The following is a 23,534-nucleotide window of genomic DNA, read 5'->3' as shown; positions in this document are numbered from 1 at the left end:
GCCTGAAGTACCGGCTGGGGAGCCGGAACATCGATGCAGATGCTTTATCTCGCCGGGCGCTTGAGGGATCGGGCTCAGACGAGGAGTGGGAGAGTGTCCCTGCCCCGGGGGTGAAGGCCATGTGTCAATTTGCGAGTGACGCCAAAGCTGGGGACCCGATGGGGCCGGATCGGGCAGCGGATCAATTGGGGAGTTGATGATGATGCACTACCCACTGTTTACTGTAATTTGACTGCTCTGAAGAACAAGCAGTTGCCGGAGTTGAGCTCCGAGGAAGTGGGGGCGGCTCAGCCAGATGACCCGGGCATTGGCACTATCTGGCACCCGCTAAAAAGGGGGATATGGCTCAGGTGGAGAAGACGAAACACGCCTCAGTGCCCTTACTACTGAAGGAGTGGCCTCGGTTGAAGCCGAAGAACCAAATCTTATACTGGGTCACATCGCGCCCCCGCCCCCCCCCTTGCGCTGCCAGCTGGTCCTGCCTGAGAAGTATTGGAAGACTGTGCTCAAGTCACTACATGATGATTCCGGGCATTTGGGGGTGGAAAAGACCTACAGATTACTCAAGGACGGTTTTACTGGCCCTGGATGAAGGAGGTTGAAGAATACTGTAAGACAGCAGTCCCCAACCAGCGGGCCGCAAAGCATGTGCAACCAGGCCGCAAGGAAACGATATGATTTGCTGATATGAGTCAGCTGCACCTTTCCTTATTCCCTGTCATGGCCACTGTTGAGCTTGAACGCACGCATTATCCATGTCAGCGTGGAAAGGAGATCAACTCCTCGAGCTTGCAAATGACGGCGAGCTGAAAAGTATGTTTGACATAACAGGTCTGCCGGCATTCTGGATCAAAGTCAAGGCTGAATATCCTGAGATAGCCACGAAAGCACTGAAAACGTTGCTTCCATTTCCAACATATCTCTGCGATGAATGCAACGGAAACTAAATTGCGGAATAGACCGGACATAAGGAACCCCCTTCGAGTATCGCTGTCTCCCATCACCCCTCAATGGCACTATCTCGTTGCAGGGAAACAAGCCCAGGGCTCCCACTGATTCAGCGATATTGGTGTGTTGCAATGGTTTTATATGTTCATACGGGGAAAATATGTGCTGCGTGTTTAATATCCAAACGTTACTTAAAATGTTATGATGCTATAGACTTATAAGTAACTTATCACTTCATTCACATGAGGAAAATATGCGCTGTGTGTTTAATATTAAATTCATTAGATAAACCCTTTTAGAAACGAAATTGAGTTTATTAGTTATAGTTGACTTATCACCTATATGCCGGTCATGATTAACATCCAACCCCCGTACAGAATTGCTAAAAGCAATTTGTAGAAAAAAAATCGGCACGTACGTGCATGCGCACACAGGTACCCGCGCAAAGCTTCGTGGTCATGGTAGTCTTTTCGGGGTAAACACAACGTATTTGATGGCTACTCTTGTCCGTTGATAACCCTACTGAATGAATTACTGGATATGCTTGGGGTCAAGAAATCCAGGACCATGTCCAACCACCCGCAGGGTGATCCTCAGCCCGAGGTTTAACCAGACCCTGTTGGACATGCTCGGGACTCTGGAGATCAGCCAGAAGAGTAAGTGGAGTCTGCACGCTGGGCATTTGGTTCACTGTTACAATTGTACCCGCAATGACGCTATGGGGTACCCACCTTATTATCTGATGTTCGGGTGGGAAGCGAGGTTGCCCACTGACCTGTGTTTTGGGACTGAAGCAGGTGAATTACCTTCGACACCCTATCTGAAGTATGTGTCCGATATGAGGAGGGAGTTGAAAAGGGCATACGAGTTGGCTGAGGAGGCGGCCACCAAGCAGAATCAAGGGAATAAGAAGAGGTATGATCGGAAAGTGAAGTTCACCCAGCTTCTGTCAGGAGACCGCGTCCTCATAGGGAATTTAGGACTACCTAGTAAGCACAAGTTAGCGGATCGCTGGGTGGCCACCCCCTATGTGGTAGAGAGCCAGATGTCGAACCTATCTGTTTACCGGGTGAGACCAGAGGATGGGAAGGGGCCTGTCAGGGTACTCCATTGGAACCACCTATTGCCCGAGTCAGGGGTGCAGGTAGACCAAGAGCCCGAATTGGAGTTTACACCTTGTACGAGGACTCTGCGGAGGTGCGGGGCGAGGGAAGAGCCCACCGTGAAAGAGACGGGGCCGGGCCCAGCCCCGGAAAGGGATACTGATTTGGAAGCTCCTGATTGAGTCGCAGAGAATGAGCCTAAACACCTGAGACTTTCGCACAGTATTGAAGTAATTTTATGTATTGCACTGTCCTGCTGCCACAAAAAAAAATAACTTCATGACACATGTAAGAGATAATAAGCCTGATTCTAATATAGTCTGCATTACAGACTGAGTGGGAAGTGATCAGGGAGAGGGGAATCATGGTTGGGAAAAGGAGAAGGGAAAGCACCAGAGAGACATTCTCTAATGATCAAAAATAATTGTTTGGAGTCAAATGACTTGCCTGGTGTCTCAAAGCTGGGAGTGTCTGCATCTTTGCCAACAACCCCTCTCCCGCACCCCCCCCCCCCCCCAGCCCCAGCACTCATTCTCTGCCACCTGTTCCACACCCCTCCTGTGGCATTCCACCCCTGCCATCCTTTGCTCCCACCAGATTTAAAAACTCACTCTCTGCTCCACATTGAGAAATACAGTACTGTGTAAAACTCCTAGATATCCAGGCTACTTTTGCATAGGACTATATATAGAACCAAACAAAACAACACTCCTCAGGACCACGATTCAGCCACACAACATATATCACACACAGGTCATAACCCAAAATATTATTGTGAAAATAAGGTAATAAAATATAATTCAAAATGCATATAGTAAAGCATAGCCTTCTTGATAATAGAGGTGTTGTGAGTCTAGGTTAGATCATCTGTTACACGGACAAACCTGCAGATTCTGGAAATCCACAGCAACACACACAAAATGCTGCCTAGCCTGCTGAGTTCCTCCAGCATTAATGGAAAAGAGTAAACAGTCAATGTTTCATGCAGAGACCCTTCTTCAGATCATCTGTTATGTGCACACCAAGAACCTTTGTGCTCTTCACTGTCCACAGAAAAACCACTGATGTGCAATGGAGAGCGGTCGACCTGTGTCCTGCTGAAGTCCGCAACCATCTCGTTTGGTCCATGTTGAGACTCAGGTTGTCTTTCACGCACCCTGTGACAAGCCTCTCTACCTCCTCTCTACATGCTGACTCACCACTGTTGCTGATGAGGCCAACCACTGGTATCATCAGAAAAGTTGATGATGCGGTTTGAACTGGGTCTGGCAGTGTTATCGTGAGGCAGCAGCGGACTGCACACACAGCCCTGGAAGGCCCAACGCTCTGTGTGATGGAGCACGAGATGTTGCTGTCAACTGGGACTGACCAGGGTCTTTCTGTCAACCAGCCCAAGATCCAGTTACAGAGAGAGGTGTTGAGTCCCAATGAGAACACTCTACCAAGCAGCCTTTGAGAGGTGATTGTGTTAAACGCTGAGCTGAGGTCAATGAACAACATCCAAATATTCAAGCCTCATTTTCTAAGTGGGACAGGACAGAAGGGAGGTCCAAGGCTATGGCATCATCAGTGGACCAGTTTGATGGTAGGTGAACTAGAAAAGGTCAAATGTTGCTGCAATGTGGGATTTTATAAGATCCATTACCAGTTACTCAAAGCACTTTAGGACTGTTGAAATCAGTGCCAGTAGGAAGTAATCATAGCATTTAAGCCAGTTACTGTTGCTCTCCTGGGCACCAGAATGATGGTGGCTGCCTTGAAACCTGCAGGGACAATGGACTGCTTCAGAGAGATATTAAAGATATCTGTTAAGACCTCCATTAGCTTGGCCGCACCAGCCTCTCAGCAGCTGATCAGGCATTTTGCCCGGACCCACAGCTTTAAGTGGGTTTACCGTGTCTTGGGTTATCCCTCTTCGTCTGTGGCCAGACAGGGAGCCTGTTACTCAGGAAGAGAGGGGGCTTTCCTTGATGTCACATCATTTATTTGGTCAAACTATGCATAGAAAGCACTCAGCCTATCAACGAAGGGAAGTATTGCTGCTGTTGATATGCAGGGTGGACTAGTAACCAGTTATGGTTTGTACACGTTGTCACAAGTGCCGTGTGTCCCTGGTGCCACAAAGATGTCTGTAGGTTTTCTGTGGGTATGCATGCTTTGCCTTCCCGATGGCACAGAAGAGTGTGGCTCTCACCAACCTTAAAATTGTCTTATCCGGATCTGAAGGCAGTGTCCCAAAGCCTAAACAGTGCACAAACATTTGCAGTTGGCCATAGTTTCATGTTTGCCCTGTCCATGTAGAGTTTAAATATGTTAATGTCCTCAATGCATTTTTCTATATAGCCAGTCACCAACACACATGTTGACATGATGATCGCAGGCAGCCACCTCCCTGAGATGGCACCTTCGGGTCAGGTCCTGATACCCCTAGGAACTGGTTTCACTCATTTCACCCATTTCACCAGTGGCTGGTATGCAAGGATCAGCAAAATAGATATGTGGTCTGAGCATCGGAGGTGAGGGCAGGGAATAGCCTTGACTCCATGAATGTTGGTATAAACTAGGTCTAATATATTCTCTACTCTGGTTGCAAAGTTGACATGCTGGTACAACTTTGGCAGGACTGTTTTTAAATTGACATGACTGAAGTCAGCAGCAACAAATAAGACACCATTGGGGTGGGTGGCTTCAAGGTTGCAGATTGTGCTATCGAGCTCCTGCAGCACTTCCCCGGCACTAGCAGAGAGGGAGGTGAACAGCAATAATCACTATGGCAGTGAACTCCCTTGGAAATGAGAAAAGCCTGCACTTCACAATTAAAAATACCATTTGCCATGAGCAGCAGTCCATTACTACCGAGGGATTCACATACTTGTTCTTACTGATGTGGACACGCAGTCCTCCTTCATGGTTGTTATCAGAGGTCACAGCATTTCTGTCCACCCAAAAGGAGATTAGACCTTCTATACTTCTCCTCAATAATAAGTATACAACTTTAGATACTATTGAGGGGGACAACCTACCAGGAGGGAGCCATAGTGACCGGGTCTCTGGCACTGAGTCTGGTGCTGTGGCTCAGAAGAGCAGGGAGGTGAAGAGGACTGCAGTATTGATAGGAGATTCCCTAGTCAGAGGAACCGAAACAAGGTTCTGTGGGCAAGATAGCGACATCCAGATGGCACATTGGCAACCTGCTACCAGGATCAGGGATGTCTCGGATCTGGTCCATGGCATTCTCAAGGGCGAGGGCAAGTAGCCAGAAGTCTTGTTGCATATTAGCACCAATGACAAAGGTAGACAAGTTGAGGAGGTTCTGAAGAGATATTTTAGGGAGCTAAAATGAAATCTGAAGGACAGGACCTCTATGGTAGTAATCTCTGGATTGCTGCCAATGCCAAGTGCCAGTGAGAGTAGGAATATGATGATTTGGCAGGTGAACCTGTGGCTGAGGGACTGGTGCAAGGGGGCAAGGGTTCAGATTTATGGATTATTGGGATCTCTTTGGGAGAAGGTACAAAATGGCTGAGTTACATAACCTGAATCAAGAGAGGGTCCAATATCCTTGTGGGCAGATTGGCTTGAGTTGTTTTGGAGGGTTTAAACCAATTTAGCAGGGGGATGGGAACTGGAGTGATAGTGCTGAAGATGAGGTAGCTGGTTTACAAACAGAAGCAATGTGAAGTGAGGACAGGCTGTTGATGTGGCAAAATTGAAGTCAACAGGATGTGTTGCAACATAAAAGGTGAACAAAATCGAAAAAGGTGAATACAGGACTGAAGGTGTTATTTTTTTTTTATGTGAGTAGTATACGGAATAAGGTCGATAAACCTGCAGCACAGTTACAGATTGGCATGTATGATGCTGTTGGCATCAGTGAATCATGGCTGAAAGAAGACTATAGCTGGGAGCTTAATGTCCAAGGATACACATTGAATCGAAAAGAAGGGGGTAGCGTTGCTCTATTGGTAAAAAATGAAATTATAAGAGGTGACATAGAGTCAGAAGGTGTTGAATCATTGTGGATAGAGCAAAGGAACTGCAGACCCCCAAACATTAGTAAGGATGTGGTCTACAAATTATAACAGGAGATAGAAAATGCATGCCAAAAGAACAATGTTACAATAGTCATGGGGGATTTCAATATGGAGGTAGATTGGAAAAATCAAGTTGATTCTGGATTCCAAGAGAGCAATTTTTAGAGAATCAGATTTAATATCACTGACAAACGTTGTGAAATTTGTTAACTTTACGGCAGTAGCCCACTGCTCTACTCTCTAAATACACATGACTGTGTGGCTAGGCATAGCTCAAATACCATCTATAAATTTGCTGACGATACAACCATTATTGGTAGAATCTCAGGTGGTGACGAGAGGGCGTACAGGAGTGAGATATGCCAACTAGTGAAGTAGTGCCACAGCAATAATCTAGCACCCAATATCAGTAGGACGAAAGAGCTGATCGTGGACTTCCGGAAGGGTAAGGAAAAAGAATACATACCAATCCTCAGAGGGATCAGAAGTGGAGAGAGTGAGCAGTTTTAGGTTCCTGGGTGACAAGATCTCTGAGGATCTAACCTCGTCCCAACATATCGATGTAGTTATAAAGAAGACAAAACAGCGGCTATACTTCATTAGGAGTTTGAAGAGATTTGGCATGTCAACAAATACACTCAAAAACTTCTATAGATGTACTGTGGAGAGCATTCTGACAGGCTGTATCACTGTCTGGTATGGAGGGGCTACTGCACAGGACTGAAAGAAGCTGCAGAAGGTTGTAAATCTAGTCAGCTCCATCTTGGGTACTAGCCCACAAAGTACCCAGGACATCTTCAGGGAGCAGTGTCTCCCTTGGATTCAAGGACAACCCGTCCTTTTTGTACAGGTCACTCCTGCCCCAAAAGAGGTCCCAATGATTCAGAAATCTGAATCCCTGCCCACTGCTCCAATCCCTCACACATGCATTTATCCTCCACCTCATTCTATTCCTATACTCACTGTCACGTGGCACAGGCAGTAATCCTGAGATTACTACCTTTGAGGTCCTGCTGCTCAACTTCCTTCCTAGCTCCCTGTAATCTGATTTCAGGACCTTCTCCCTTTCCCTGCCTTTGTCATTGGTACCAATATGTACCACGGCCTCTGGCTGTTCACCTTCCCACTTCAGGATATGGTGGACGTGATCAGAAACATCCCGGACCCTGGCACCTGAGAGGCAAACTACCAACCACGTTTCTTTCCTGCATCCACAAAATTGCCTGTATGACACCCTAACTATAGAGTCCTCTATCACTGCTGCCATCCTCTCCTCTTCCTACCCTTCTGAGCCATAGGGCCTGTCTCTGTGCCAGAGGTGTGGCCATTGTTGCTTCCCCCAGGTAGGCCATCTCCCCTAACAGTACTCAAACAGGAGTACTTATTTTGTTAAGGGGGACAGCCACAGGGGTACTCTCTAGCCTCTGACTCCTGCCCTTCCCTTTCTTGACTGTTACCCACTGATCTGTTTCGCAAGGTCCCGGTGTGACTACCTGCCTGTAGCTCCTCTCTATCACCTCCTCACTTTCCACGACCAGACGAAGGTCATCGAGCTGTATCTCCAGTTCCTTTACCCTTTTCTCACTGTTACCATCAGGAAGGAGATACAGTAGCCTGAAGGCACACACTCAGCGATTCAGGAACAGCTTCTTCCCCTCCGCCATCCGATTCCTAAATGGACATTGAATCTTTGGACACTACTTCACTGGATGGCAACCAAGAAAGGTCGGTGACGCTGGAGAGACAGCTGACCTCCAGGAAAAACTGGTACGGGCTAGCAACCTTGCGGGCAGCACTTGCAAGAGGGCACCACTCAACCTACGACTGAACACGAAGAGCAATACCCCCAGTGTCTCCTGAGGGTGGGGGTGGGGGGAGGGAGGAAGAGAGACTCAACGGGACGGTCATACTGGCAATGACCAGGACAGGAAACACGACTACAAGGAAGCTAAAGCAAACAACACTGACTGGAGAAGAATTCACAGTAAGATGTCGGTATGGGAAAGTCTGCAAAACATCAGAGGGCTCAAGATACACCAGAGCAGGTCTAGATGTGGATCAATGGTGACCCAAGTGCAGCGCACGGACTTAGTGTCTGTTGAGACGAAGGAGAATTCCAGCCAGGAAGCACCCCACAGAGCTGAAGATCTCTCCGCACTTGAGTCGCCTCAGCATCAAACAACAGATCAAGTGAGTTCCTCTTCGGTTACCCCAATCTATTCGTCAAGGAAAGACAGGATCAAATGGCCTAGATCGTCAGATAACGTCGCCTGGATGCAGTTCGATGATGATCTAGACAGCATCCTGGAAGTTGCCTTAGCAGGTCCAGTACACAGACAGATCGACTCACTCACAGCCATAGCGTACAATCTAGCTAAGGAACGATTTGGCCCAATGGAGCGGAGAAGCCAGCCCAAGTTACTGTGGCAACCAAATAGGAGGGAAAGGGAGGTTCGTCGCTTGAGGAGCGAATTAAAGACGCTCAGCAAGAGGTTTAAAACCAGTTCACTGGTCAAAAAAGAAGGTATCAAGGACTTAACCAGTATGCTGCAGGAACATCTACGACAGCAAAGGAGGAAGAAAGAGAAAAGGCAAGCGCAGTTTGTGAGATCCATTCAGCTTCACCAGGACTCTTCTCGGCCAACAAAAATCTGGTATACTATCCCGCTCAAAAACCAGAGGTACAGGAGCTCCTGCGACCCACGGAGGGGTCAGGGACTAGGAACCAATTGGGCTGTGCATAGACCAGAAAAACTATCAATTGAGCTGAATGTGAAGGAGCCTACATGGCAGAAAATCCAGGACATGATCCGGAAAGCTGAAGCATCAGCTGCCCCAGGCCCGAGCGGCATATCTTATAAAGTGTATAAGAAATGCTGAAAACTTCTTCGGAGGCTGTGGAAGTTCATGAGAAAGATCTAGGCCAAAGGTACTATTCCATCAAGTTGGAAATTGGCAAAGGGATACTTTATTCCAACGGAAGAGGATTCTTCCACAATTGCCCAGTTTAGGACAATTTCTCTCCTGGATATGGAATGTAAGATTTTCTTTTCTGTGCTCGCAAGAAGCCTGACTTCTTTCATGACGCAGAACCGCTATATCAACACATCCATCCAGAAAGGCGGTATTCCAGGCTTTTCAGGGTGTCTGGAACACACCTTGATGATTAGCCATTTGATCCGTGAGGCCAAGCAGAAAAAAGGCGACCTAACAGTTGTCTGGTTAGACCCCACGAATGCCTATGGATCTATTCCACATGACCTCACCCTAGAAGGACTTGACCACTACTACATCCTAGTGTCTATTCGAGACATGATCACCAGCTACTTAGGAGGATTCAAACTCAGATTTACATCAGCCCATTTCACAACTAGTTGGCAGGACCTCCAAAAGGGGATTCCAACAGGATGCACCATCTCCCCCATCCTATTTATTATGGGAATGAACTTCCTATTATCAGCAGATGTAACCCGCGGCCCCACGCAGGAGTCGGGCATTGTTCAGCCGGCTCTACAAGGGTTCATGGACAACATCACTATAACAATTGTGTCACATGTCCAAGCAAGATGGGTATTGGAAACTCTGGACAATGTAGCCACTTCTGCGAGGATGTCCCTCAAGGCCATGAAGTCCAGATGTACGGTGATCAGAAAGGGCAAAGTTATTAGCAAGTTTAGCTTCCCAAGTTTGGGGTGACGTCATCCCTTCCATCAAAGATAACCCAATAAAATGCTTGGGGAAGTGGTTTAATGTCTCACGGACAGATGGGGCCAATGTCACCAATGCTGTGAGGCAGACAGATGAATGACTGAAGAAGATCGACAAATCCGGACTTCCCGGCAAATTCAAGACCTGGCTATACCAATACGGCCTTCTGCCCAGGCTTCTTTGGCTCTTCACACTTTATGAGTTCCCCATGACTGCCGTAGAGGGCATCCTGAGGAAAACCAACAGGCACCTGCGGAGATGGTTGGAGTTCCCCCAAGCTTCTCTTCAGTGGACCTCTATATTCGATCTGGGCAACTGCAGCTTCCCCTGTCATCTGTTGTGGAGGAATTCAAGGTAGCAAAATGCAGAGCCTTATTAAGCTTGAGAGATTCCAATGACATCTTGGTAAAGCAAGCAGGCGTTACAACCAGATCTGGGCGCAAGTAGGCAGCCAACGCAGCTGTGGAGGAGGCAGTGTGTCCTCTGAAGCTGCGAGATATAATCGGCAACCCCTGCATCGGGCGGCAAGGCCTCGGCTCAGTTCACTTCCAGCAGTGGGGAAACGCAAGCATAAGGAACAGGCGAGACATGGTATAGGCAGAAGTACGGATCCACGAGGAAGAGAAGCGGATGTCAAAGGCAGTGGAACAAGGGTCCCAGGGTGCCTGGACAAAATGGGGTCTGCCCAAGTGCAAGATCTCATGGGCAGAGTTATGAAGACTGGAGCCCTTCCACATTTCCTTCCTCTTGCGATCCGTATATGACACCCTTCCTTCGCCATTACATCTGTACACATGGGGGATGGGAGAGGACCCGAACTGTAAGCTCTGTGGTCAAAAGGGGACGCTGGCTCATATACTGTCCGGGTGTAAAACAGCTCTAACTCAAGGACAGCATAGGTGGCGCCATGATAAGGTGCTTCTGGCTCTTGCTGACACAATAGAGTGAGAGAGATGCAAGGATGGCTGGCACAGATTTGAGGAAGGTCATCACCTTCATCAAAGAGGGAGCCAGGCCTTTCGTAACCAAACAACCAAAGCCCAATCTGCGGCTAACAGCCAGGTCCTGGGAGATGAGGGTCGATGTGGGAAGGAAGCTGCAGTTCCCGGATGTGGTGCACACAACCGTATGCCCGGACATTGTACTGTGGTCAACTGAAGATAGGAAAATAATTCTGGTTGAGCTGACTGTGCTATGGGAGGAGGGATGGGAAGAGGCCCACGACAGAAAGGCCTTGAAGTACCAGCCCTTAGTGCAGGAGTGTAAAGACAAGGGATGGCAGGTATGGTTGTTCCCTGTGGAGATCGGCTGCAGAGGTTTCCCAGCCAAATCAGCATGGCGGTTGGTGTCAGCTCTGGGCCTGGACGAAAGGAGCAAAAAACAAGCAGCTCGTAGGATGGGGGAAAAGGCAGAACGAGCCTCTTGTTGGATTTGGAGTAGGCAAGAAGAGGGAAGCTGGAAGCCAGGAGCAGACGGGCAGTGACTTGGCCACCACTGGTGAAGGTTGGGAACCACCTGATGACATCTGCTCCTGGATGAAGGCTACCTTGTAAGGTACCTGGAGAATGGTGTATGTAACAAGTTAATATACGGTATTTCTGTTCTTGCATTTTTAAAAAATCTATTCAATATACTTTATTGATTTACTTGTTTATTTATTATTATTTTTATTTTATTTATTTTTTCTCTGCTAGATTATGTATTGCATTGAACTACTGCTGCTAAGTTAACAAATTTCACGTCATATGCCAGTGATAATAAACCTGATTCTGATTCAGTACAATGAAATGTATGATAAATAAATATACATAAAGACTGAGCACACCAAGTATACATGTCTATTAAATAGTTAAAATAAGTAATGCAAAAGGACAGAAATAAAGAAATAGTGAGGTTGCGTTCATGGGTGCCTTGTCCATTTAGAAATCAGATGGCACAGGGGAAGAAGCATTTCCTGAATTGCTGAGTGTGAGACTTCAGGCTTCTGTACCTCCTTCCTGACGGTAACAGTGTGAAAATGGCATGTCCTGGGTGGTGGGACCTTAATGATGGATGCCACCTTCCTAAGGCACCACTTCTTGAAGATGTTTTGGATACGATGGAGGCTGGTACCCATGATGGATTTCTGGAACTTACAGTAATGCCCCCATCCCCCCCTTCCACCATCCCCCCTTCCACCATTTCCCAACCCTTTTCCCCTCTCCTTACCTGCCCATCGCCTTCCTCTGGTGCTCTTTTTCTTTCTTCCGTGGCATTCTGTCTCTTTCACAAATTTACTTCACAGCTCTTTACTTCATCCCTCCCGCTTCAGTTTTCACCTATCACCTGGTGTTTCTCTTTCTGCTGCCCCCACCTTTTAATTCTACTCCCCAGCTTTTTCTCTCCAGGGTTTTGGCCTGTACTCTTCCTAGATGTTGCCTGGCCTGCTGAGTTCCTCCAGCATTTTGTGTGTGTTGCTCAGATTTCCATTATTTGTAGATTTTCTCTTGTTTGTGATGTAATATTGAGTATTGAGAGCAGTTTTGGGCTCCTTATATTAGAAAGGATGTGCTCAAACTGGAGAGGGTTCAAAGGAGGTTCACAAGATTGATCCCAGGATTGAATGGCTTGTCACGTGAAGAGCGTTTGATGGCTCTGGGCCTGCATTCACTAGAATTCAGAAGAACGAGTGATGACCTCACTGAAACCTATCAAATGGTGAAAGGCCTTGATAGAGTGGATGTGGAGAGGAGATTTCCTATAGTGGGAGAGTCTAAGACCAGAGGACGCAGCCTCAGAATAGAAGGGCATCCTCTTAGAATGGAGATGAGGAAGAATTTCTTTAGCCAGAGAGTGGCGAATCTGTGGAATTCCTTGCCACAGGCAACTGTACATGTATATTTAAGGCAAAGATTGACAGATTTTTGATTGGTCAGGGCATGAAGGGATACGGGGAGAAGGCAGGAGAAAGGGCTGACAGGAAAATTGGATCAGCCATATTAAAATGGTGGTGCAGGCTTGATGGGACAAATGGCCTAATTCTGCTCCTATATCTTATGATCTTGTACGTTCTAGAAGGAATGAGTCCTACAGTCTTAAGGATGGAGAAAACTACAGGGGTAATGACCATAATCTTTTACTGCTGGGGGTATCTGAGTACACACCATTCATTGAAAGAAGCAAGACAGGTTGAAACAGAATTCTATAACTCTTTATCCCCCGAAGCATGGAGTACAGCAGACTGACATCACGTGAACCTTTTATAAAGCACAGATCCGACCTCAAGCACAACTCCAGTTGAATCATTGTAGCAAGTAAATGGAGATATTGGAGGATCTGCCAGGGGTTCATGAAAATGACTGCAGACAACTACAGTTGCAAGGATAGATATAGCAACAGATTAAACTATTTGCTTTGAAGAGAAGGCAGAATTATACAAGCCAATAAAAATGGAATGTATCGTGGAAAGCTGTTCCCATTGACGGGGCTTTACCACTACTAGCTTAGGCCTTGTGAATAGACTACTCCCAGGAAAGCATACATGGCCATCGCGATTATTAACAGAGACAAATCACAAAAGCAAAAAATAAGTTATGCTAATACGAACCAATTAGGCCCCACAAAGATGATCTAATCTTCTTTCATATGGACAGAAATGCCACAAAGCCCTGAGAAGGAAGGTGAAGACGTACTTATATAGCTCAGGGACAAGGAACTTCATTTATTTGAGAAGGGTTAAGCAGTTGGCACTGTTTTCTTCAGTGCAAAGTTAAAGAGAGATTCATGATCAAGTAGTTCTATGAAGCCAAGTATGAAATTATCTCCAATGGTATACAGAATTTCTTCTTATTTAGAGATACAGCATTGTAGCAAGCTCTGCACAATGAGCACATACTGCCAAATTAACCTACTAACATACTTGGAATGCGGGAGAAAACCTTGTAACTAAGGGATACTGTTAAGGTACCGTATGGTAACAGAGGGATAATAATTATTTTTCATGGCAAGTCAAGAGATCTGGAATATTCTGCCTATAAAGTCTGGTAAGAAAAAAATGAGTGCAAACTTTCAGAAGGGAAAGAGATAAATATTAAAAAGGAACAGGCTGTGGAGACACTGCAAGGGTGATTATATTTAAACAAATCTTCCAGGACAAAAACAAGGAAGAGCCAAATGGCCCTGTGTTATTGCAGGAACATCAAATGACACAATGAAGAATGACAGTCTCCTTGTAGTTCTGGCAAGCCAATTCCTTGGCTAGTCTATTCATTGTCGATTTCAGAAATTTGGCTGCAATTGTGAAAAGAAGAGCTAAACTACAACAAATTGGTCAGGCTGGAATGCATTCAATAGCACATAATGAACTTCTCAAAGAGCTTACCCTGTAGTGATAATCCGCTTCGGTCCACTGCACCCTGAAGTTTTCATATTGTCCACCACGCCAATATCGCTCAGCCTCATGCTCATAGTAGGGAGTTGCATAGGGATCAGGTCTAAGGACGAGATAAAAAAAAATAAGTGAGCTGTAGTTTCCATCCTGCAATGTATAAAAGTGAGCTAACAGTAAGTTAGTAATACATAAAAACATATTCCTTATTGCAACTTTGGTGGTTCTATAATACGTCAATCTTCCACCATTGCCATCTGTGCACAGGATTACACCATCAACACAGCTAATGAGGGGCTCTATTTAGATCTTCACCTAATACCTGCAAACAACATTTTACTACACGTTGATCAGGACATCAGGAGTGGGAACCCAGGCTGGTTGCATTCTGGAACTGGCCATACAAGTGTCACCCCTGCTCAGTACAAACCAGTCACCACTCTAGTTTGTACATTTTGGTATGTAAGGTAACTGCACCACCAAGTGTTCTGGCAATAACTCTACCTCCCAGTCTGGAACCTGTGGCTCAGGTTTCAATGCTGCTTGAGTAGGTTGAACACAGTACACTACAGCCCTTTGGCCCACAATGTTGTGTCCTCTTTAGAACCTATTCTAAGATCAACCTAACTCTTCGCTCCTACGCAGCCCTCTATTTTTTCATCCATGTGCCTATCTAAATGCCCCTAATGTATCTGCCTCTGTAACCACCCAGAGTACTCCATTCACCCACTCTCAGTGTAAAGAACGAAAGCTCTGACATCCCCCTATAATTTCCTCCAATCACCTTAAAACTAGTATTAGCTATTTCCGTCCTGGGAAAAAGTCTCTTGCTGTCCAATCGATCTATGCCTTTTATTATCTTTTACACCTGGAGAGGTGGTGAATAACAGCCGCTGCAAAGAGCATAGAGGTGTTCGGCAACTTAGTGCATTGAGATCTCCCATGCACTATCACATGGCAATTGTGGGTCAACTTCACTGAAGCATTCAACATGAAACTAAATGGTCTGCTCATCCCCTGTTACCCACCACCAATTTTAGCAGCATGCCTGTGTAACAGATGAGTGGCTTCTTCTGGAATGGTGAACAGAGATGGCAAAATAACACAGCATTTGGGAAGGAAGAGGGCACTTTAAGTAGAAGGGCTGGAAAAATCTGTCCAACCAATATGTATGGTAACTCTCAGAACCAATGCTAGAACGCATAGAGGAGGGTCAGAGGACAAATTGAGTCATGCTGACTCAATCACTCATCAGTACTCTACTGGAGGGAGATCACTGCTTATTTATAATCCAGTGAATTAGCTCTGCTTCATGCCTAGGAGCAATTCTCTGGAAATTTTTGGTTCATTCATGACATGACAAACTACTTACTCATTTCTAGCTGGTGATGAACTGCCTTCCTTAATCACTGGGTAGTAACAGGAAAGACACTCCCGATGTGTTCAGGAAACAGCTTGAAGATGGTGACCACTGACAATGTTGGAATGGAATGTAAATTGGAAATTCCAAGTTGAGGTAATACCAATTGTATTAATCCAAATGTTAGCAAATATATAATCATAACAGCTACTTAATGGTAAATCAACCTCCAATCAATAGGAGGCATTAAACAGAACCAGGATGAATAAATGTGGTACTGTCAACGTTAGAACATTCAGATGATATGGTGTAAGGAGAGGTAAGGCAAAAAGAGAAACACTGCACATGAAGCCTTCTGTGGTTGGGGTTGACCATGAATATTGTGTTCCAGCTGTCTATATGATACACAAGCCAAGGCAGTACAATATGGAGAGCAAGCTGTTGCCTATGCAGCAAACTCCCCCTCTCCACACAATTGATGAATCCAAAGGAATGGCAGAGACCAACACAGTTTGGCATCAGTGGCATTGCAGGAATTGCCAGTAAGTGTTGAAGTGTAGGACTGCCTTAGGGAATCAGCTCCAGATCTTTCCTCTGTGTTTACTCCCAAAGCCTTCCCCATGAGTGGGTATAGCCATAAGGCAGCAAAGGCGTGAGATCACAGGTTTTCTTCTCCCAGATGAGTTACTAAGCACTATTAACAAATATAGGAGTGAAATATTAACAGTGAAATTAAAGTGAGGGCATGATTTGAAAAAAAAACATTTAAAAATGTTCTAAACTTATAAAAGGCTTAATTAATTAATTAGTGACACAAGGACACAAAGACATACCAGTTAGTAAGTTAATTGGTTATTGTAAATTGTCTTGTGATTAGGCCTGTGTTGAATAGGTGGGCAGTGTAGCTCATGGAGCCAGAAAGGCCTGTTCCGTGCTGTATTTCTAAATAATTTTTTTTAAATGGGCAGAAGAATGCCAAATCGTTTTCAAATTAGATGTGTGGCGATGCATTTTGAACATTCAAACCAGGGTAGGATCTGTACAGTGAAAAGGGACCTGAGAGTACAACTGCATAGTTCGCTGGAAAAAAATCGTACATGTAGACAGTGTGGTGAAGGTGTTTAGCACACTGGTCTTCATTGTCAGGGAATTGAGTTTAGGAGTTGGAACATTATGGTGCAGTTATACAGGTTGTTGGTGAGACTGCACTTAAGAGTATTGTGTACAATTTTGGCCATCCTGTTATAGGAAAGACATTGTCAAACTGGAGAGGGTGCATGAGAGATTTACGAGGATGCTAGATCAGCACTATGATGTTGTGGTCGTTACCAAGACTTGGATGGTGCAGAGACAGGAATGGCTACTTCAAGTGCCAGGTTTTAGATGTTTCAGAAAAGACAGGGAGGGAGGCAAAAGAGGTGGGGGCGTGGCACTGTTGATCAGAGATAGTGTCACGGCTGCAGAAAAGGAGGAAGTCATGGAGGGGTGTCTGCAGAGTCTCTGTGAGTGGAAGTTTGGAATAGGAAGGGGTCAGTAACTCTACTGGATGTTTTTCTTATAGACCACCCAATACAAGGAGCAGATAGGGAGAGAGATTCTGCAAAGGTGTAATAATAACAGGGTTGTCGTGGTGGGAGATTTTAATTTCCCCAATACTGATTGGCATCTCCCTAAAGTGAGGGGTTTAGATGGGGTGGAGTTTGTTAGGTGTGTTCAGGAAGGTTTCTTGACACAATATGTAGATAAGCCTACAAGAGGAGAGGCTGCACTTGATCTGGTATTGGGAAATGAACCTGGTCAGGTGTCAGGTCTCTCAGTGGGAGAGCATTTTGGAGATAGTGATCACAATTCTATCTCCTTTACCATATCATTGGAGAGGGATTGGAACAGGCAAGTTAGGAAAGCATTTAATTAGAGTAAGGGGAAATATGAGGCTATCAGGCAGGAACTTGGAAGCATAAATAGGGAATAGTTGTTCTCAGGGAAATATACAGCAGAAATGTGGCAAATGTTCAGGGGATATTTGCATGGCTTCTGCATAGGTACGTTCCAATGAGACATGGAAAGGATGGTAGGGTACAGGAACCATGGTGTACAAAGGCTGTTGTAAATCTAGTCAAGAAGAAAAGAAGAGCTTACGAAAGGTTCAAAAAATTAGGTAATGATAGAGATCTAGAAGATTATAAGGCTAGCAGGAAGGAGCTTAAGAATGAAATCAGGAGAGCCAGAAGGGGCCATGAGAAGGCCTTAGCGGACAGGATTAAGGAAAACCCCAAGGCATTCTACAAGTATGTGAAGACCAAGAGGATAAGACGTGAGAGAATAAAACCAATCAAGTGTGACAGTGGAAAAGTGTGCATGGAATTGGAGGAGAGAGCAGAGGTACTTAATGAGTACTTAGCTTCGGTATTCACTACATAAAAGGATCTTGGCGATTGTAGGGATGACTTGCATTGACTGAAAGCTTGAGTATGTAGATACTAAGGAAGAGAATGCTTTTGGAAAGCATCAAGTTGGATAAGTCACCGGGGCCGTACGAGATGTACCCCAGGCTACTGTGGGAAGCGAGGAAGAAGATTGCTGAGCCTCTGGTGATGATCTTTGCATCATCATTAAGGACAATTGAGCCTAATTGAATTTTTGAGGATGTGACTAAACACATTGATGAAGGTAGAGCCATAGATATAGTGTATATGGATTTTAGCAAGGCACTTGATAAGGTACCCCATGCAAGGCTTATTGAGAAAGTAAGAAGGCATGGGATCCAAGGGGACATTGCTTTGTGGATCCAGAACTGGCTTGCCCACAGAAGACAAAGAGTGGTTGTAAACGGATCTTATTCTGCATGGAGGTCGGTCACCAGTGGTGTGCCTCAGGGATCTGTTCTGGGATCTCTTCTCTTTGTGATTTTTATAAATGACCTGGATGAGGAAATGGACGTATGGGTTAGTAAATTTGCTGATGACACAAAGGTTGGGGGTGCTGTGGATAGTGTGGAGGCATGTCAGAGGTTACAGCGGGACATCGATAGGATGCAAAACTGGGCTGAGAAGTGGCAGATGGAGTTCAACCCAGATAAGTGTGAGGTGGTTCATTTTGGTAGGTCAAATATGATGACAGAATATAGCATTAATGGCAAGACTCTTGGCAGTGTGGAGGATCAGAGGGATCTTGAGGTCCAAGTCCATAAGACAATCAAAGCTGTTACACAGGTGGACTCTGTGGTTAAAAAGGCGTACGGTGCATTGGCCTTCAACAATCGTGGGATTGAGTTTAAGAGCTGAGAGGTAATGTTGCAGCTATATAGGACCCTGGTCAGACCCCACATGGAGTACTGTGCTCAATTCTGCTCGCCTCACTACAGGAAGGACGTGGAAACCGTAGAAAGGGTGCAGAGGAGATATGTAAGGATGCTGCCTGGACTGGGGAGCATGCCTTATGAGAACAGGTTGAGTGAACTTGGCCTTTTCTCCTTGGAGCATCGGAGGATGAGAGGTGACCTGATAGAGGTGTACAAGATAATGAGAGGCACTGATCGTGTGAATAGTCAGAGGCTTTTTCCCAGGGCTGAAATGGCTAGCATGAGAGGGCATAGTTTTAAGGTGCTTGGAGGTAGGTACAGAGGAAATGTCAAGGGAAGTTTTTTTACACAGAGTAGTGAGTGCGTGGAATGGGCTGCCGGCGGTGGTGGTGGAGGCAGAAACGATAGGGTCTTTTAAGAGACTCCTGGATGGATTCATGGAGCTTAGAAAAATAGAGGGCAATGTGTAAGCCTCGGTAGTTCTAAGGTAAGGACATGTTCAGCATAGCTTTGTGGGCTGAAGGGCCTCTATTTTGCTGTAGGTTTTCCATGTTTCTATTACTTATTGCCTATTGAGAGCAATGACTGTATTAAAGGGATTAATCAACTTTAAAAGTAGATAAACTACCAAGACTAGATAAAATTATCCTGGGCAATTAGAATAGGAAATTGTGGACACCAACCATTTTCAATGTTGTCTGGCTACAGAAATAGTGCTTGTATTTTTCAGGACAGTTAATACACTCTCCTTTCATGAGAGAAGAATGCATAAAGGGGAGAAGACAGCGGCGTGACGACAGCGTGCGCGGCCTCTTCGGTGATGAATATCTGTTATCTGTCAAGTACGGGACCGTGCACAATTCTGATTTGATGGAGACAGACGTGAGTGCATAGCGGAACATCTGGAAAACTTCTGAAATGTCTGCTTTGCTACCGCTGCTACAGTGTGGTAACCGGAATCTCCGGAGCTGAAGGCCTCGAAATCCTTGGCTTTGCGTGTTTCAGCGGGCGGGAAGAGGTCGAAGGCGCTCGGCAGAGGATGGCATTCGGGAGGCTGGATCGGAGAGGCCGCTCGGAAGCTCGGAGTTTTCGGACTGATGGACTCAGGATTGGCTGTGGTCGGCTGCTTCCAAGGTATCGGCAAGTTGACGGTGCCTGGACGTTTATGGCAGGGAGTTTCTCCCTTTTGCCGCCGCTATCAGGGACTCGGGACTTTGAGACTATTTTTTTACTGTGCCTATGGACTGTTCTTCATCAAATTTTGGTATTGCTTTGCACTGCTGTAATTATATGTTATAATTATGTATTTTGTCAGTGTTAGTCTTTGGTCTGTCCTGTTTTCTGTGATATCACACCAGAGAAACATTGTATCATTTCTTAATGCATGTATGCATTTCTAAATGGCAATAAAAGAGGACTGAGTGTTCTCATAATCTAAATGAAGCAGTTACTGGTCAATCAGTATAACTTCAGCGGCAGACATATTACTGCAATCCATTCTAAGAGGTGTATGCATCATTTAGAAAGATGAGTTAAGCTGAGGTAGCAGGATTTATGAAGGGAAAACCACACTCTACTTGCTTGATTAATTTATTGAGATAACAGGGTAGGTTGGTGAGCTTTTACCCCAGGCTTTTACCAAGGGCACTGATGAGCTCCCACATAACTGACTGGTCACAGAGTTAAAAACCCAGGGAATCCAAGAAAGAGTGTAATCTGCTCCACCAGCAGGAAGCAAAGGGTGATGATTGATGGTGTTTTGTTACTGGAAGGCTGTGACCAGTAGAGATTGACAGAGTTCAATTCAGCCTTGCTCTTTTAACATATATCAGCAATTTCAAATTGAACGATGAAGTTCGCTAATGAGTAAAGAGTGGCCATGTGGCTGTCAATGTGAAGGAAAGCTTTAGGCACCAGGGAGATGATGGTCTGGTCAGTTGGGCTAAAATGCAGAGATGGAATTTAATCCAGAGAAACCTTCTTTTGTGTATGCGAGAATACACCCATCCCCTCCCAAACTACCAAACACCCACCCCCTTGACTACAAACCCACCTAACCCTACCCCCAAACAAAGCTGCCCACTGTCTGCCCCTCAAACTAACCACACCCCCGTCAACCAAACAACCAATCTGCCTACCCCTGCCCCATAACTACCAACCCACCCATCTCCTGCCCCAAACAGCCAACCTGCCCAGCCTCGGGCCCCCAAATGACCGTCTGCACGCCTCCTCCCCCCACAACCTACTTAACCCTAGCCTAATCACAGGACAATTTACAATGACCAATTGACCTACTAACCGGTACATCTTTGGAATGTGGGAGCACTCAGAGGAATCCCACATGTTCATGGGAAGCACATACAAGCTCCTTCCAGATAACGTCAGAACTGAACTCCAAACTCTTATGCCACAGGCTGGAATATGGTCCCGCTAACTGCTTTGCTACAGTGGAGCCTTAGAGTGTCTCAAGGGCAGCAGGAAATAATGGAGGAGCTCACCTGGAATGATTGAGCACAACAAATCATCTCTAATAAATATAATTACTGAAGAAATTATTGGTGCTGAAGAGCAACAACTTCCTAGGAACTGATGACCTGTAGTCCAGGATAGCAACTTTTGAAATGGTGAGTGTATAATTGATCTTCCAAGATTCCAGATTCTGCATCAGTTTCAAGGTAATGATAAGTTTAAGGAAGAGAGTATAAACTGGGACCATGAATCAGTCAGCCTAACTGGAGCAGAGAAAATGCTGGAATCTATCAAGTATTAGCTGCAAGTAGAAGCTGGATAAACCTGGGATTATTTTCTCTCCAACGGAGGATGAGGGGTGACCTGATAGGTTATAAAATCGTGAGGGAGGAAATGTCAAATATCAGGGGGCATGGCTTTAAAATGGGAAGGGGGAAGTTTTGAGAAATTTTACGAGGGAAGCTGTTTTTACACTGACAGACAGATGAAGAGGCAGGGAATGGACAGATATAGACCATGTGCAGGTAGATGAAATTAGATTAATTTGACATGATAGCTGGCACAAATATGGTGGGCTGAAGGGCTGTTCCAGTACTGTATTCTTCTATGTAAGTTTTAACAAGGTACTTCAAAGAAAGAACTTATGAAAGGGAGATCATATTTGATAAATTCAATTCTAGTGGAGTTTGCAGAATAGCACAAAGCAGTTTGTGATGTAAGTGGATTTTCAGAAAGCATTCACAAAGTATCCTGCAGGTTACAGGTTATACCCCTAAATGACAGTGGGAATCATTCAGCCCACTAGTTCCATGCCAGCTCCCAGGGAAGGAATCCTATCATCATTTCTCTTGCTCTCTCTCATACATACTCATTAATCCCTCTGACAGCTTTTCCAATTAACTTACTTTAATGGCAATTTCATGGGCAATTAATGTATCAATACATTTGGGGCAGCACGGTAGGATAGTGGGGTTCAATTCCTGTTACTGTCTGTAAGAAGATTGTCACTGCGTGGGTTTCCTCTGGGTGCGCCCATTTCCCCCACATTCCAAAGTAGTACAGCTAACATACTACTCGTAAGTTATGACAATGTTATGATGCTGGAAGCATGGCAATTCTTGGCCTCAGAGAGTGTTAGAACATTACAGCAAAATGACAGACCTTTTGGCCCATCGAGTCTGTACCTTCATGGTGTAGCTTTTGCCAGGGGACTGACTCACCAGCAGCTGGACCTTCCAGATACCGCTGTATTTTTACTAGAATCAATTGAAATACCTTGAGTGCACACATTTGATCTCTATTTAACTTACTTGTGACTTCTAAAACTAATTGGCTGCATCAGTGACGATTTGCTGTGCCACATTAAAGGTGGTGAATACTTATACAATCAATTATTTTCTGTTTTATATTTTAATTAATTTAGATCACTTTGTAAAGATCTGTTTTCATTTTGATGTGAAAGGGTCTTTTCCTTGTTGTTCAGTGTCAAAATAAGCCAAATGAAATCCACTGTGATTCAATGTTGTAAAACAATAAAACATGGAAACTTCTGGGGGGGAGGGGTGGAGGTGAATATGTTTTATAGGGACTGTAGCTAAAGTGACACTAGGTGCAGGAGTATCTGTACATAAGATGACTCTGACAGAAAATAATAAAGTGACAGAGTCGTGGCAAGAGGAACTCTTCCGGACAGCAGCAGAGCATATGGAAACCGTAGCACAGCGACTGTCAGTGTAGGTATCAGGTGTGGAGTGTAAGCGTAAGGTGGCTGAGCATAGGGGCTGGGGGAGATGAAAGGTGCTGAGGGGCTGTGGAGAAGAGTGGCTGACACAGATGTAGTGGTAGTTGGATGAGTTAATGAGTTGATTTGAACTGGGAAGGGAGGGGAAATGTATGTCTGGTGTGGAATTCCTTTGTAGCTCGGAGAAATTAAAGTACAAGGTAAAGCATATGACCAAGACTATCATGGTAAGGCTGATCTAGAAAGTTAAAATGCAAGGGAATCCATGGTGGTGTGGTGCCACTCATTAAATGGAGCAATAAAGGATAACTTCAATTCTTTACATGGAGGAAATCTACATCCTTTTGGAAAAGAACTGCAAATAGATCTGGGCAAGAATCAGCAGAACTCATTTTGAATGCGCAGCAGAGAACTTAGCATTAACTTTGACAGGACCTCTCATAAAAGCAAGAATGTAATGCTGAGGCATTATAAGGCATTGGTCAGACTGTACTTGGGAGTATT

At 45.3% G+C, this 23,534-nt stretch overlaps 1 protein-coding gene across 2 annotated transcripts in view; it reads right to left on the bottom strand.

Moving 5' to 3' along the window:
- Positions 1 to 23,534, bottom strand: part of zc3h18 (zinc finger CCCH-type containing 18) — a 303,202-nt gene that overhangs the window by 192,677 nt on the left and 86,991 nt on the right. For both annotated transcript variants that reach the window (XM_072280013.1, XM_072280014.1), the window contains one exon: positions 14,154 to 14,265. In XM_072280013.1, coding sequence (XP_072136114.1) covers positions 14,154 to 14,265 — 112 coding nt within the window. The remainder of the gene's footprint in view (positions 1 to 14,153; positions 14,266 to 23,534) is intronic.

This window comes from Mobula birostris, chromosome 15 (assembly GCF_030028105.1).
Source record: "Mobula birostris isolate sMobBir1 chromosome 15, sMobBir1.hap1, whole genome shotgun sequence".
NCBI classification, from domain to species: domain Eukaryota; kingdom Metazoa; phylum Chordata; class Chondrichthyes; order Myliobatiformes; family Myliobatidae; genus Mobula; species Mobula birostris.
This window is presented reverse-complemented; position numbering and strand designations above follow the sequence as displayed.